Source organism: Topomyia yanbarensis, chromosome 3 (genome assembly GCF_030247195.1).
Source record: "Topomyia yanbarensis strain Yona2022 chromosome 3, ASM3024719v1, whole genome shotgun sequence".
Classification (NCBI taxonomy): Eukaryota; Metazoa; Arthropoda; class Insecta; order Diptera; family Culicidae; genus Topomyia; species Topomyia yanbarensis.
Genome location: NC_080672.1, coordinates 409,738,753 through 409,752,257, shown reverse-complemented (window position 1 = coordinate 409,752,257; position 13,505 = coordinate 409,738,753). Strand labels below are relative to the sequence as shown.

The window sequence follows — 13,505 nt, the reverse complement described above, 5'->3', positions numbered from 1 at the left end:
CGTCTCGGTAGATATCGTCGCACATCGTAATCCCAAATCTAAGAACTGGGACCTCTACGAAGACGGCTTGGCGACTAGGTTTCAGAAGTATTTTCCGACGATTGAATCTCCAAGTGACTTGGATGAGGTTGTGGATGAAACGAACTCACTAATAGTAGCAGCATACCAAGAGGCTTGCCCGCTTCGAGTTATGCGTGTTTCTAGAGGAACACCATGGTGGAAAACCGAACTTGTTCGACTCAAAAAGTTAGGTAGAAGAGCTTGGAATCGCATCGCAAGTTTAGGAGCTTTTCTCGATATTGAAGGTGCTTTTGACAACATGTCTTTCGAATCAATTTTGGAAGCAGAATGCGGTCATGGAGTACTTTCATATATCACGAATAGGATACACGCAATACTTAGCAATCGACATCTCTGTTCATCGTTACGACAAGCAGAGATAAGGAAACTGAGTGTCTGCAGATGTCCTCAAGATGGTGTGCTGGCACCACTTTTATGGAACCTTGTTGAGCTTGGGCTTCCGACATATGGTTTCGCCGACGATTATCATATAATGATCACCGGTATTTGCTTTAACACACTTTTTGATATGATGCAACAAGCCTTATGTACTGTTGAGCAATGGTGTCTTCATGTTGGACTATCAGTTAATTCAAATAAAACATCAATGGTGCTTTTCAGGCAACGAAGGATTACAGCCGGAGCTCGTCCTTTGCAGTTCTTTGACTCTGAAATTATTGTCGCAAATCAAGTTAAGTACGTTGGAGTAATTCCTGACTCAAAATCATAATTGGACAGCTAACATCGATTTCAGAATCAAGGAAGCATGCATGGCCTTTGGCCAATGTAGACGAAGTCTCGGCAAATCTTGGGGACTCAAACCCAAGTACATTCAGTTGATCTACACACCAATTGTTAGACCAATACTGGCATACGGGTGCCTTGTTTGGTGTCAGAAAGGAGAAGTTATGACAATCCAAGCAATGTTAAACCATCTTCAGAGGATAGTCGTGATAGCAATGACTGGTTCGTTCTCGACAACACCTACTGCTCTAGAGGCACTCTTGAACATAAAATCACTATATGTGTTTGTGAAACAAATAGCACTTTCTTGTGCATTTCGTCTTAAAGTTACTGGGCCTTGGAACAGTAACCCAATAGATCGTGCAACCTTAAGATTGTGACCCAAATGGGTCAAATCGAGGAACTACCTTCTATGGGTACCCGGTCATTTTGGTATTACTGGAAATGAATGGGAGAACGAATTGGCTAGAGCGAGCGCTGCGTCCAGAACCAGTTCTACCACTTTCGATTAGTTGGATAAAGTCCAAGATGCACTATCTCTCGTTCAAACAAAGACATTTTTGCCGGATGTGAGTCCGAAAATGTCAAAGAATTTGCTGCATTTTCTCAAGAAAAATTGCAGTATTCTACTCAGGGCACTGACTGAACATTACAAGCTCAATTATCACATGGCTGCTATTCAGCGTGCTGAGTATTATACGTGTGATCTTTGTGAATCCGATTAAGGAACTTCATATCATTTGATATGTAACTACCCTGTAGTAATGCAATTGCGTATATGGACTTTTGGTTCTCCATACACAGATGAACCTATGTACAGAGAGCTGAAACTCAAGGATATGCTTTTGTTCCTAACCCAGTGCTATAAATAACTATAGTTTAAGCCGTATTTGAATGAAAATATTTCTTCCGGGGTGTTGTCGTTCTGCTATTTCAATATCCCTTCGGGTGTATTGATATATCCGATCACTGTTTAAATAAAATTTCTTAATCCCTCCATGGGTTAAAAGTTTTATTCCTGCTATTGTAGCACCTGCAGATCGTTCAGCATCCTTCCAGCAGGTGCAAAATGCTCTTTTTTAATTGTTCTGTGTCGTTACTTTCCTTACCCCAAACCGTACCACTTCCCCAATCCTTCCCATCAGGGAAACGACGAAAAGGCAAACTTGACAAAGCACAAATCTCCGATCAACATGGGGAACATGCCATTTGAGCCAGTCGCTACTGATTCTTGATTCCACCCAAATTGTGTGAACGCCTATAGCAACTGGCTAGTCCTGTGTGATGTCTCGGGAAGCAAACACAGAAGTTCTTGTTGTTAGGATTATGTGGCTGTTTTGGTTTAGCGTTTAACAAGTGCCAATTTGGTGCTGGATACTGATGCGATGAATACGAAACATATCAAAGTTAGGTATTGTGCCCTATATGCCATCCAATCCAGTTGTTGATTATAACTTACTGTTGGTTTCTAAAATTCAAGCTAAGCCTTTTTTTTCTTCGCACCCTGGTTCACCCGTTGAGCTGCTTCACAAATCGTCACTCACATTAAAAACAAAAAAAGTCTGAATCACTCCAATTTCGATCACATCACGTACCCTAATCGACTCGACAAATGAGACCATAATTGCTTTGCAAACAACGTCGGCTTGGCCCTTGCGGCGTAACCAGAGCAATCCATCTTTTGACTCATTCGAGGGGTGTAACATTTTCCTCTTAAATACCTCGGTGCTCGCGCTAATGGCCGCCCTGATCTGGTTCCATCGAAAATTCGTTGAATGAGTGCGAAAAAATGATGAACCGGTATCTGTGTTTCATATTTTTTCAACATTTCCTACTCTGTCTGGGTCAAATCATTTCTGGGTGCAATTTCTGTTTGTGTGAGGGGTACTTAGTGCCAAGTGGATAACTGTTCATAAAATTGAGCTGGCTTTTAGCAAGAAGGTTTGCACACTGCGACTGTGACGCCTACGGGCCCCAACCCATGGTTGAAGTTACCGCAATGTGTTCTACGTACGGGGCGCTTGCCACAATTGCAGCCGGTTTGCGCTAATGTTTCGTTCTAGTTGAGTGACGGTGACTTGCGGCTGGTCTCGGCTCATATTAAATTTTAATAGGCTAATGTGTCCTTATACGAGAGCTCTAACAGCCGTTTCGCGTATTTGCGTAGTAAATTGGCTAAGCCGCAACGAAGCGGCCCAACCCTTGGCCCGCTTGGCTTATTTTAATTCAGTTACTTTTTTGTGAAAGTGAAATACCGCACTCATGTTTATTATTGGACATGAATATTAATTTGTTTGGCTACACGGAGTTTGGGTCTCGCGCGCGGGGAGGTCCACTCCGGTTGATCTGACCGCGCGCGGTGTCGAAACCAAACCGCACCGAAAACGGCCAACCCTTAAGAACGCAGGGTTTTCAAGCGCATTTCAGTTGTCGTATTACCGCGCGAAGTACTGACTCGGACACAAGCCGTGGGTTCATGATTCATTCGGAAATTATTTCCCCTCGTCACAGGAATGGGTGGCGGGCCAAACGATTACGAAATATTTTTTTCTGTTCCATAATGAGCTTGCACGCGGCCAAAAGTGACTGCAGTGAGGGTAAAGATTGCAAAAACGACAGGCGTTTTTGCGCGAACATCGCGAGATTCGCCCTCATAATTGTGAATTGTGTTACTGGAGTGCCCCGTTAGAGCGGGAAAATATGATTTGTCATTGTTCTGACGGGGTTAACCTTTGCTGGTTTGCTTGGATTAACTTTTTAAAGTGCTGGCGGCATCGGTAACCAGTTTGTTTCGTCCACGAGATTATATATAGACAGAGTTTCAAAACTGCCTGCTTCGATCGGAACCGATTCGATTTAGCTGTGAATATTTATTTTTTAATCAATCGGTTCTAGCAACTTCCTACAAGACACATCCTGGTTGCAAATCATAACAACTAACCGTGCTACTTCCTTTCGATCAAACTCGTTCAAATCTAGTAGAACGAATCTATATTGATACACATATTCCTAATTTAAATCGGATAACCTTTAACCGGATCAGTCGTGGTATGCGTGGACAGGCAGGTCTTGTCATATGATTTGCATAGAGGCCAAGAAAAAAAAACTTGTTTCTCCACCCGAACACCCGATATCCGGTTGTTGTACTACTTTAAGGAGAAGCTATTGGTGGGGCGTTAACAAATGCCACCAACCCCCGTGAGTTGTCGCCATGTAAATATGTATTCATATCAACTACCCCTCGTCGTGTCACCCGGCGTCCGGTTTCTTTTTTTTTTTTTTTGTTTCAGGGAAAACAACTAAATCAAGCCACCAACACAAACCAAGCGACTATCAGCGATCGGCGAACACACAAGGCCATCCCCACGGCACGGCACGGTTTGAACTTGGGTGTCGGTGCTCTTAAAAAAGCTTCTTTTCCTCCGGTCCTAATAATGACATTGTCACGTATTTTGTTTGTTTGTTTGTTTATATGCTTGGCTTCGGTGTGCCGGGCTCCCTTTGGAGGCTCTTTGGAGGCTCTTTCTTTCTATGAAGTGGTGCTTTTAATCAGCTTCGATCACACGACTCCAAGTGGAAGCAAAACAATTCACTTGCAATTATGCGCAACCGAGAGCGCGATGGAAGAAAGGGCTTTCGGATTGTGGTGGTATGTCGATGGAGGAGGGAAAAAAACGAGGAATTTGTTCCATGGATGGTGTTAACTGCTAATGGCTATATTCCGCTTTCAGTCAAGATGCAAATGTCCGCTGGCATGGCTGGGGCAACAAGAGAGCCATATAAACAATAACCTTCTTCGCTTGATCGTGTGGATTAAGATTTATGGAAATTGTACGGTTTAGGATTTGCTTTGCGGGGACGACCATGCAAATTTACTGGCCAGCAGTAAAGTGGTTCTTTGAAGTTATATTGAGACATCCACTGAAACGTACATGCCGCACCATTCCCATCAGATTGAATACCGCTGTAAGGTTGCCAGCAAAATAAAATGAAAATGAATAAAATACTCAAAATGACAAATCGACTCAGTGCGTTTTCATGTATACGAGCCCGTTCCTTCCAGTTGACACAGACCGCTTGGAATTTAGTGGAAACACGATAGTAAATTAATTTGGAAGGATATCAAACATAACATTTACGTTTATATCAGTCCTAGAAATTCAATGTTGACCCCTCACCACAACTGTATTCAGATAGTTAAAAAGCAAAAAATAAGTGAAAACAAATCCGCACAAAAATCCGTGAGTAGCGATTTTCCATTTCTACCTCATTCTTTGGCGGGTTTCTCGCTTTCTTGCATTGCAGTCGTCCACTGTGGCTTGACACGAGTACCAACCGGTCAACCAATCAAGCAGCCAACCAGATATACCGGTCCGTAAGCGAGTCTGTGCGCTTCTCTTTCTTTTTTTTTTTTGGTTTATGTAACAACGTGCCCAATTTCAGACACTCTGACCATTATGCAAATGGACTTGCGTCGGTGGAAACTGACCGGTTTCTTACTATTTTTGGGTGCTTGGTGGGATTTCGAGGTTTGTGCATCATAAACCATTAACAACTTGACTGGCTGGGGAGATTTAATTTGCATCAATTTGTCAGCTGGAACTTGAACTACTTTGACTTGAAACTGAGAATGAGTGTTGTTAGTGAACAAACATCCGGATCAATCTTATGGATTTAACAGATCATTTTTCAATAAGTCGATCATAATTGTTTTTAAAGTTACATTTTTCGTTTCCGATAATAACAAAAGCATTTATGGGGTGAGAATTCTATTGCAATTCCATCCTGTGCAACTTTGTATCAAGGCCTTCAGTATGCTCAGCTGTGTATGTATGACTATCAGATTGCGGCGTGCCAGTTCTGTAAATATATTACTCAATATAGCAAATATATAAATAAACCATCAACAACGTGCATGGGCGGAGAGATTTAATTTGCAACAATTTGCTAATTGTAACATGTACCAATTTAACTAAAGACTTGGAATATCAAAAATTACGATAATTACAAGAATTACAAGCATTACAAGAATTACAAGAATTACAAGAATTACAAGAATTACAAGAATTACAAGAATTACAAGAATTACAAGAATTACAAGAATTACAAGAATTACAAGAATTACAAAAATTACAAGAAGTACAAGAATTACAAAAAATGCAAGAAATACAAGAATTACAAGAATTACAAAATATACAAAAATTACAAGAATTACAAGAATTACACGAATTACAAGAATAACAAGAATTACAAGTATTACAAGAATTACAAGAATCACAAGAATTACAAGAATAACAAGAATTACAAGAATTACAAGAATTACAAGAATTACAAGAATTACAAGAATTACAAGAATTACAAGAATTACAAGAATTACAAGAATTACAAGAATTACAAGAATTACAAGAATTACAAGAATTACAAGAATTACAAGAATTACAAGAATTACAAGAATTACAAGAATTACAAGAATTACAAGAATTACAAGAATTACAAGAATTACAAGAATTACAAGAATTACAAGAATTACAAGAATCACAAGAATTACAAGAATTACAAGAATTACAAGAATTACAAGAATTACAAGAATTACAAGAATTACAAGAATTACAAGAATTACAAGAATTTCAAGAATTACAAGAATTACAAGAATTACAAGAATTACAAGAATTACAAGAATTACAAGAATTACAAGAATTACAAGAATTACAAGAATTACAAGAATTACAAGAATTACAAGAATTACAAGAATTACAAGAATTACAAGAATTACAAGAATTACAAGAATTACAAGAATTACAAGAATTACAAGAATTACAAGAATTACAAGAATTACAAGAATTACAAGAATCACAAGAATTACAAGAATTACAAGAATTACAAGAATTACAAAAATTACAAGAATTACAAGAATTACAAGAATTACAAGAATTACAAGAATTACAAGAATTACAAGAATTATAAGAATTACAAGAATTACAAGAATTACAAGAATTACAAGAATTACAAGAATTACAAGAATTACAAGAATTACAAGAATTACAAGAATTACAAGAATTACAAGAATTACAAGAATTACAAGAATTACAAGAATTACAAGAATTACAAGAATTACAAGAATTACAAGAATTACAAGAATTACAAGAATTACAAGAATTACAAGAATTACAAGAATTACAAGAAATACAAGAAATACAAGAAATACAAGAATTACAAGTGCATTACAAGAATTACAAGAATTACAAGAATTACAAGAATAACAAGAATTGCAAGAATTACAAGAATTACAAGAATTACAAGAATTACAAGAATTACAAGAATTACAAGAATTACAAGAATTACAAGAATTACAAGAATTACAAGAATTACAAGAATTACAAGAATTACAAGAATTACAAGAATTACAAGAATTACAAGAATTACAAGAATTACAAGAATTACAAGAATTACAAGAATTACAAGAATTACAAGAATTACGAGAATTACAAGAATCACAAGAATTACAAGAATTACAAGAATTACAAGAACTACAAGAATTACAAGAATTACAAGAATTACAAGAATTACAAGAATTACAAGAATTACAAGAATTACAAGAATTACAAGAATTACAAAAAAAACAAGAATTACAAGAATCACAAGAATTTCAAGAATTTCAAGAATTTCAAGAATTTCAAGAATTTCAAGAATTACAAGAATTACAAGAATTACAAGAGTTACAAAAATTACCAAGATCACAAAAATTATAAAAATTACACAAATTACATGTAGTACAAAAAACAAAAACTACAAAAATAACAAGAATTACAAAAATTACAAATATTACAAAACTCACAAAAAACAAGAATTACAAGAATTGCAAATATAAAACTTACGAAAGTACCATAATTACAAAAAATACAAACCTCCTGGACCTTTGGACCTCATGAACCTCCAGTACCCTCTGGGCTTCTAGGACTTCCTCGTCTTCCTTAATCTCTATGAGGTATGACCAACTGGAACTTCTGGACCTCCTGGATCTCCTGAACCACAGTATGACACACTTGAACGTTCTGGATTTTCGGGACCTCCTGGATTACCCGCATCTTCTGGACATTCTGGTCCTCCTCAAACTTGTGAACCTTCTAGACCACCTGGACCTCCACCTCTTCCTTAACTTTATGCCCCATAATCCTCCTGGACTCGTGAAAATTCTGTAATTTTTTGAGCAAGTGGTTCTCTCGCATCCTTTGGTCCACCTTATCCTCATAAACCCCATAGACCTCCTGGACAGTCTGAACATCCTCGCCATCCTTAGCCTATTACCTCATAGATCTTCTGGGACTTCGTGACTTCCTTGATCCCCAAGACCTCCTGGACTTCTGATTGCTCTGGATTCTTTGGACTTGGATCTCCCGCATCTTGTGGTTCTCCTGAACCTTCTAGACCTTCTGGTCTTCCTGGAACATTCTTAACCTTTTTCACCACCTAGACATTCTCGTCTTTGTTAACCTCATACCGTATAGTCCTCCTGGACTCCTGAGCATTCTGGACTTTTTGGAGCGCCTGGATGTCCCGCATCCTCTAGTCCTGAACCATTTCAACCTCCTGGACCACTTGGCCTTCATAGACCACCTGGACCTCCTGAACTTTCTAGACTGCCCGAAACTCCTTAACCCCGTAGATCTCTGGAGCTCTTGGACCTTTTATGTTTCTGGAAGCTCTGGAACCTTCTGTAACTCCTGGTTCTTCTGCACTTCTGAACTCGTGAACTGTTAACTCCTTTACTACTGGATCTTTTGATACCAAGACTTTTGGGTTCTTGATTTCCGAGGTTATTTGATTCAGGTTCTTTGTGTTCTTGGACTCCGAGAGTTCCGAAAGTTGCATCTCTTGGACACCGGATTCCTGGAGTCTGATACTCCAGAATTCTTGTAATTATTATATTCTAGTCTCTTATTCTCTTAAAACCTTGATTTTCTGAACTCCTAAACCCGTTGAATTGCTCTTGGGCCCTCGATCTTTTTGACTTTTTAATTCTAGAATGCTCTTGAACTTATGATAAATGTTTCATTTTCTGGACTCCCAAAAACAGGAAAAACTAAATTACTGGATATCCTGGACATCCCTGGACTTCCGTGAACCTTCTGGACCTCCTAGATGTCCTAGACATCCCAGACTTCAAAACATAAGACTCTAAATAAGAGTTCCGAAATTTGTATCTCTAGGCCTCCTGGTCTAGTGAGCTTCTGGATTTCTTGACTCTGGAACTCCTGGATTTTAGTTATTATGATCTTTGATCTCTTGATCTTAAATCTTTTAAAACACTCTCGGGCTCTCGACCTCTTCGACTTTTTTAATCAGGAATGCCCATGCACTATTGAAATCTTAAATCAATGATAAATGTTTTGTGTCATGGACTCCTAAAAAGAGGAGAAATAAAAGCCCTTCTAGGCCTCCTGGACCCTCAGGAACTCTTGGGTCCCCTTGATCTCCTGGACGTTCTTGTCCTCCTAGACTTTTTGGAGCGTTTGGATATTCCTTGACCTCCTAGACCTCTAAGACATCGCAGACAACTGAAGCTCTGACTATTAAACTCCTGTATTTCTGGTTCCAAAAATTCTAAATTCCTTAACTACTGGACCTGATGACTACTGGACTCTTGGAATCCTGATTTCCGGTATTTCTAGATTCTGGTTCTTATATTCCTGTTCTCCAAAAGTTCCGAGAGTCGCATCTTTTGACTCCCGGACTAATGGGTTTTCGGCTTTCTAAACTCTGGGTCTTATTGAGTATAATCTTTTAATCTCTTAGTCTCTTAAAATCCTGAATTCCTAACCTCTAGAACTTTTTGAACTTTGAAATTACTGGACCTCCTTAACCTACTGGACTTCCTCGATCTCCTGAACCTCTTGGATCTGCTAGACAATTCTGGACTACCTGAACCTACAAATTCTCCTAGACATCCTGGACCTGCTAGATTCCTGAACCTTTGACTTTCGGACATCTAATCTTTTCAATTCCTTTACTCGACATTTTGACTTCTAAACTTTTACACTCATAATTTCTGAGATTAATATAGACTGTTTTTTATTCTTTTTCGTGGGCTCCAATAGTTCCGTAATTTGTACCTCTTGATTCCCTGGACAAATAGGTTTCTGGCCTTCCGAACTGTGGGACTTCCGAATACTTGCAATTATGATCTCTTAGTCTATTGGCCTACTAAAATCTTGGATTTCTGAACTCTTGAACCCTTTTAAAATACTATTGAGCCATAGACCTCTTTGATTTTTTAACTTTGGGATGCCTTGCATCTGGACTCCTAGAAAGAGGAGACAGAACTCCTGAATCTCCTAGGCTTCCAGGACCTCCTGGATCTCCTGAACCTCCTTGACCACTTGCACTACCTTGACCATCTGAACCACCTGGACAATCTGAACTTCCTAAACTTTTTGGATCTCCTGGACTTTCTGAACCTCCTAGATCTCCTGAACCCTCTGGAACTTCTACACCTAGTGAACTTCTCAGGCCACCTGGAACCGTAGATTTTCTTGATCTCCTGAACCTCATGGGCTCTCTCGACCCTTTGGAACGCTTGGACATTCCTAGACATCCTGGACCTCTCAGACTACAGAATTTCTGACTTCTGGACTCATACATTTCTGATTCCCAAAGTTATGAATTCTTTAACTACTGGACCTTATGACTAGTAAACATTTGGACTCCTGATTTCCGGGATTTCTAGATTATTTTGCATTTCCGTGCTCCAAGGGTTCCGAAATCTTTTGAACTCCCGGACTAATGGGTTTTCAGATTTTTGAACTCTTGGTCTTATGAAATATGATCTTTTAGTCTCTTGATCTCTTAAAATCATGAACCCTAAAATATTTGAACTACTATTGGGCTCTTAACCTTTTAGGGTTTCTAACTATATGATGCCCTTTAACTACTGCAATCTTGAACCCATGATAAAAGTTCTTCCTGGACCACCTAGACCATTTGGAGCTTCTAGACCTTTTGGACCTCCTGGACATTCTAGATCTAGATCTCTTGAAAATCCAAACTTTCTTGAGTTTCCCGGACATGGTGAACCTTGTGGATCTTCAGGACTTCCTTGACTTGCTGTAATCGTGGATCTACTGAATTTCTGAACTGCTGGACTTCTGACATTTGACTCATCGATTACTCTGATCCTGGACACTGGATCTTTTTACTTCGGGACTCTTGAACTCCTGATTATCGGGACTTTTAGATTTTTGTCTGAAGATACCCGATCAGAATCATATATCAAAATTAAAACAGAATGCAATTTTCATCATCATTTTATTATTAATCCGGTCTTGTTAGTAGTTAAAATAAAAAAAAATCAAAGAATTTTTTTTGTTATGATCTTCTGATCGGATGGGAGTTGCAATGAAACTACACCATTATCAGAGGGAGACATTCGCGTGTTCGCGTTATTGATAGATCGGTGAAATTCAAGATCCCATCAAACAAATCTGATACCGCAAGACATGCCAACATCCAAGTGAAAAGCCAAAGGAGACCATTGAATACTATTCCATCTCATCATATACAACACAGGACTCCATTAGTGCTTCATTCGAAGCAACGATGAATCAGCAAACCATTCGATTGTCACTACTTTAGAATGTTCAATCCTCGCTCTAGAAATGCAGCCGATATATTCGCTGATTCATCGCCATCAGTAATTGAATAAATCCTCCGCAAAAGGGATCAGTATAATGCCTTATTTCGCACAGTGAATATACCTTATCCATCAGAATCTGCTGTGTCATCTTCCATGGAGATTCCCACTAATTCGTTACATTTTCTTTTTCGTTATTTTGCAGGATCGGCCTATGCGGCTTCGACAATCCGATGCGGGATCACAAGACAGAGGAGGTGAAGAGACACGTCGGACAGGTAAGCTATTTTCCCGTGCACACCGAAGAACTGCAACATCAATTAGCCGTCCCGAGCGACATCTTATATCTATAGTACCTACATTTCCATCGATCAGCTCGACAATAGCGGCATTGTAGAGTGCACTGCGCGCATCCGATTAAGATCAAGGACGATCGCCACGGTCTCGATCAGTGGTGTGCGACAGTATGATCCACTCTCGACCCCCATTGAAGGAGGGGGGAGGGGAGATCTAACAAATGTCAGTCTCATCCGGTAGATCGATCGGGCCACGCGCGTGCATGGAAATTAATTCATTTCGACTGGGGGTACACAGAACTCATCACGAACATGTACATAGAACACCAGCAAAGTGGGCATCGCTTTGCGATCGGTGCGAGTCGTACTAATAAAGCTATTCACTTGCGAACTAACTTCCCCATCCTCCACTTCCTCATTCGTCGAAGGGAAGGGGAAAAATAACAGACGGCATCCACTGAATGAACCGGCGATCACGATCACGACGTCCGTTGCACTCTAAATAGGTGCAGAAGAAGATCCATCAACACAAATCGTCCGCTCTCGCTCCTTTTTTCTCTTTCTAAGTATATTTGCAAGATCTTTTGCATACAGCGTGGATGATCTTTAAATATCAAGGCTTAACTCAAATGTTCGTCATGCTGATCTATCGTCGAAACGATTTAGCAAACCAAGCGTTGTCTTATGCAGAGTGCATTAATATGACTTTTTTCTCGCTATGTACATTTTGTCAAACCTGTTTTCATACACGCATCAGAATGTCAATTCGGTAGCAAATTATTTACCTCCCTGCCGCAATCAATTTGCACCAATCCTAAGCCCAGTTGTCTTCATTTGTATTGATTAGCGATGTCACCGTTTCGACGAGCAAACGACATCCGCATTGAATGTTTGTTATTCGATTATCACCATCGTCGTCTACCAACAGCTGTCTATTATAATAGAGTGTAATCTGTGACGTCATGATGCTTACTCACCACACAGCGCGGTCCGGTGGAATCAGCTACTGTGGTTGATCGAAGCGCATTAGAATTGATGTCAGATCTTACAAATCAATTACACCTCATTAATTCCTTCCTGTCCGCTGTTCGAAAGATTTTTATTGACTTTTGATTGGTCTGACATTTACACGCAGCGAATCGCTTCCGCTCCGCTGGTACGGTGTGCACCCCAATGTGCGTGATCCATTGGCTCTAGGCACGGAGGCACGTTGGGAACCAAGCTTAAAAACTTTCGGTTTCAATGGAACGGTGAAGAAACTGCCAGCTGTTATTGCGATTTACATGCAATATCAGCCTCGGCGGAAAGGGGGAAAAAGATAAACTGGATCTTTTTCGGTCGATTCACCCAGCCTACTTCGCTTCGCATGACTAGCAGCTGTTGTTTCGCATCACTAATGAATCCGATACATATTGCGAATATAGTATGCCATGCCACGGCACAGACCTAGTCCTCCTTGAAAGATCGTCGCCTTCGATCCAGGAAATTGCTGTCTCTCCACATTTTTTATGCCCATCTCCCTCGTGGATGGTTTCCTGTGAACTGATTTATGTGACGGCGGTCTTTGTCGGGTCGATTGTGGTTTTTGAGACGAATCCGAAAGTGTCCTTGAAACCTATTTTCAACCGTTTTTGCTGTCGTTGGTATTTTTTGTTGCACCTGATGTAGTTTGAAAACCACAACATAAGTTAGGAAGTTACGTAGCTGCAAAAAATAACGACAGAAGATAGACCCATGCGAGGAGGTAACGTGTCGTAACTGAGCTCTTTTTACGAGTA

At 39.7% G+C, this 13,505-nt stretch overlaps 1 protein-coding gene across 1 annotated transcript in view; it reads left to right on the top strand.

The window, feature by feature from the left end:
• The window catches only part of LOC131693716 (uncharacterized), a 657,809-nt gene that overhangs the window by 585,923 nt on the left and 58,381 nt on the right, over positions 1 to 13,505 (top strand). The window contains exon 5 of the mRNA XM_058981797.1: positions 11,637 to 11,709. Coding sequence (XP_058837780.1) covers positions 11,637 to 11,709 — 73 coding nt within the window. The remainder of the gene's footprint in view (positions 1 to 11,636; positions 11,710 to 13,505) is intronic.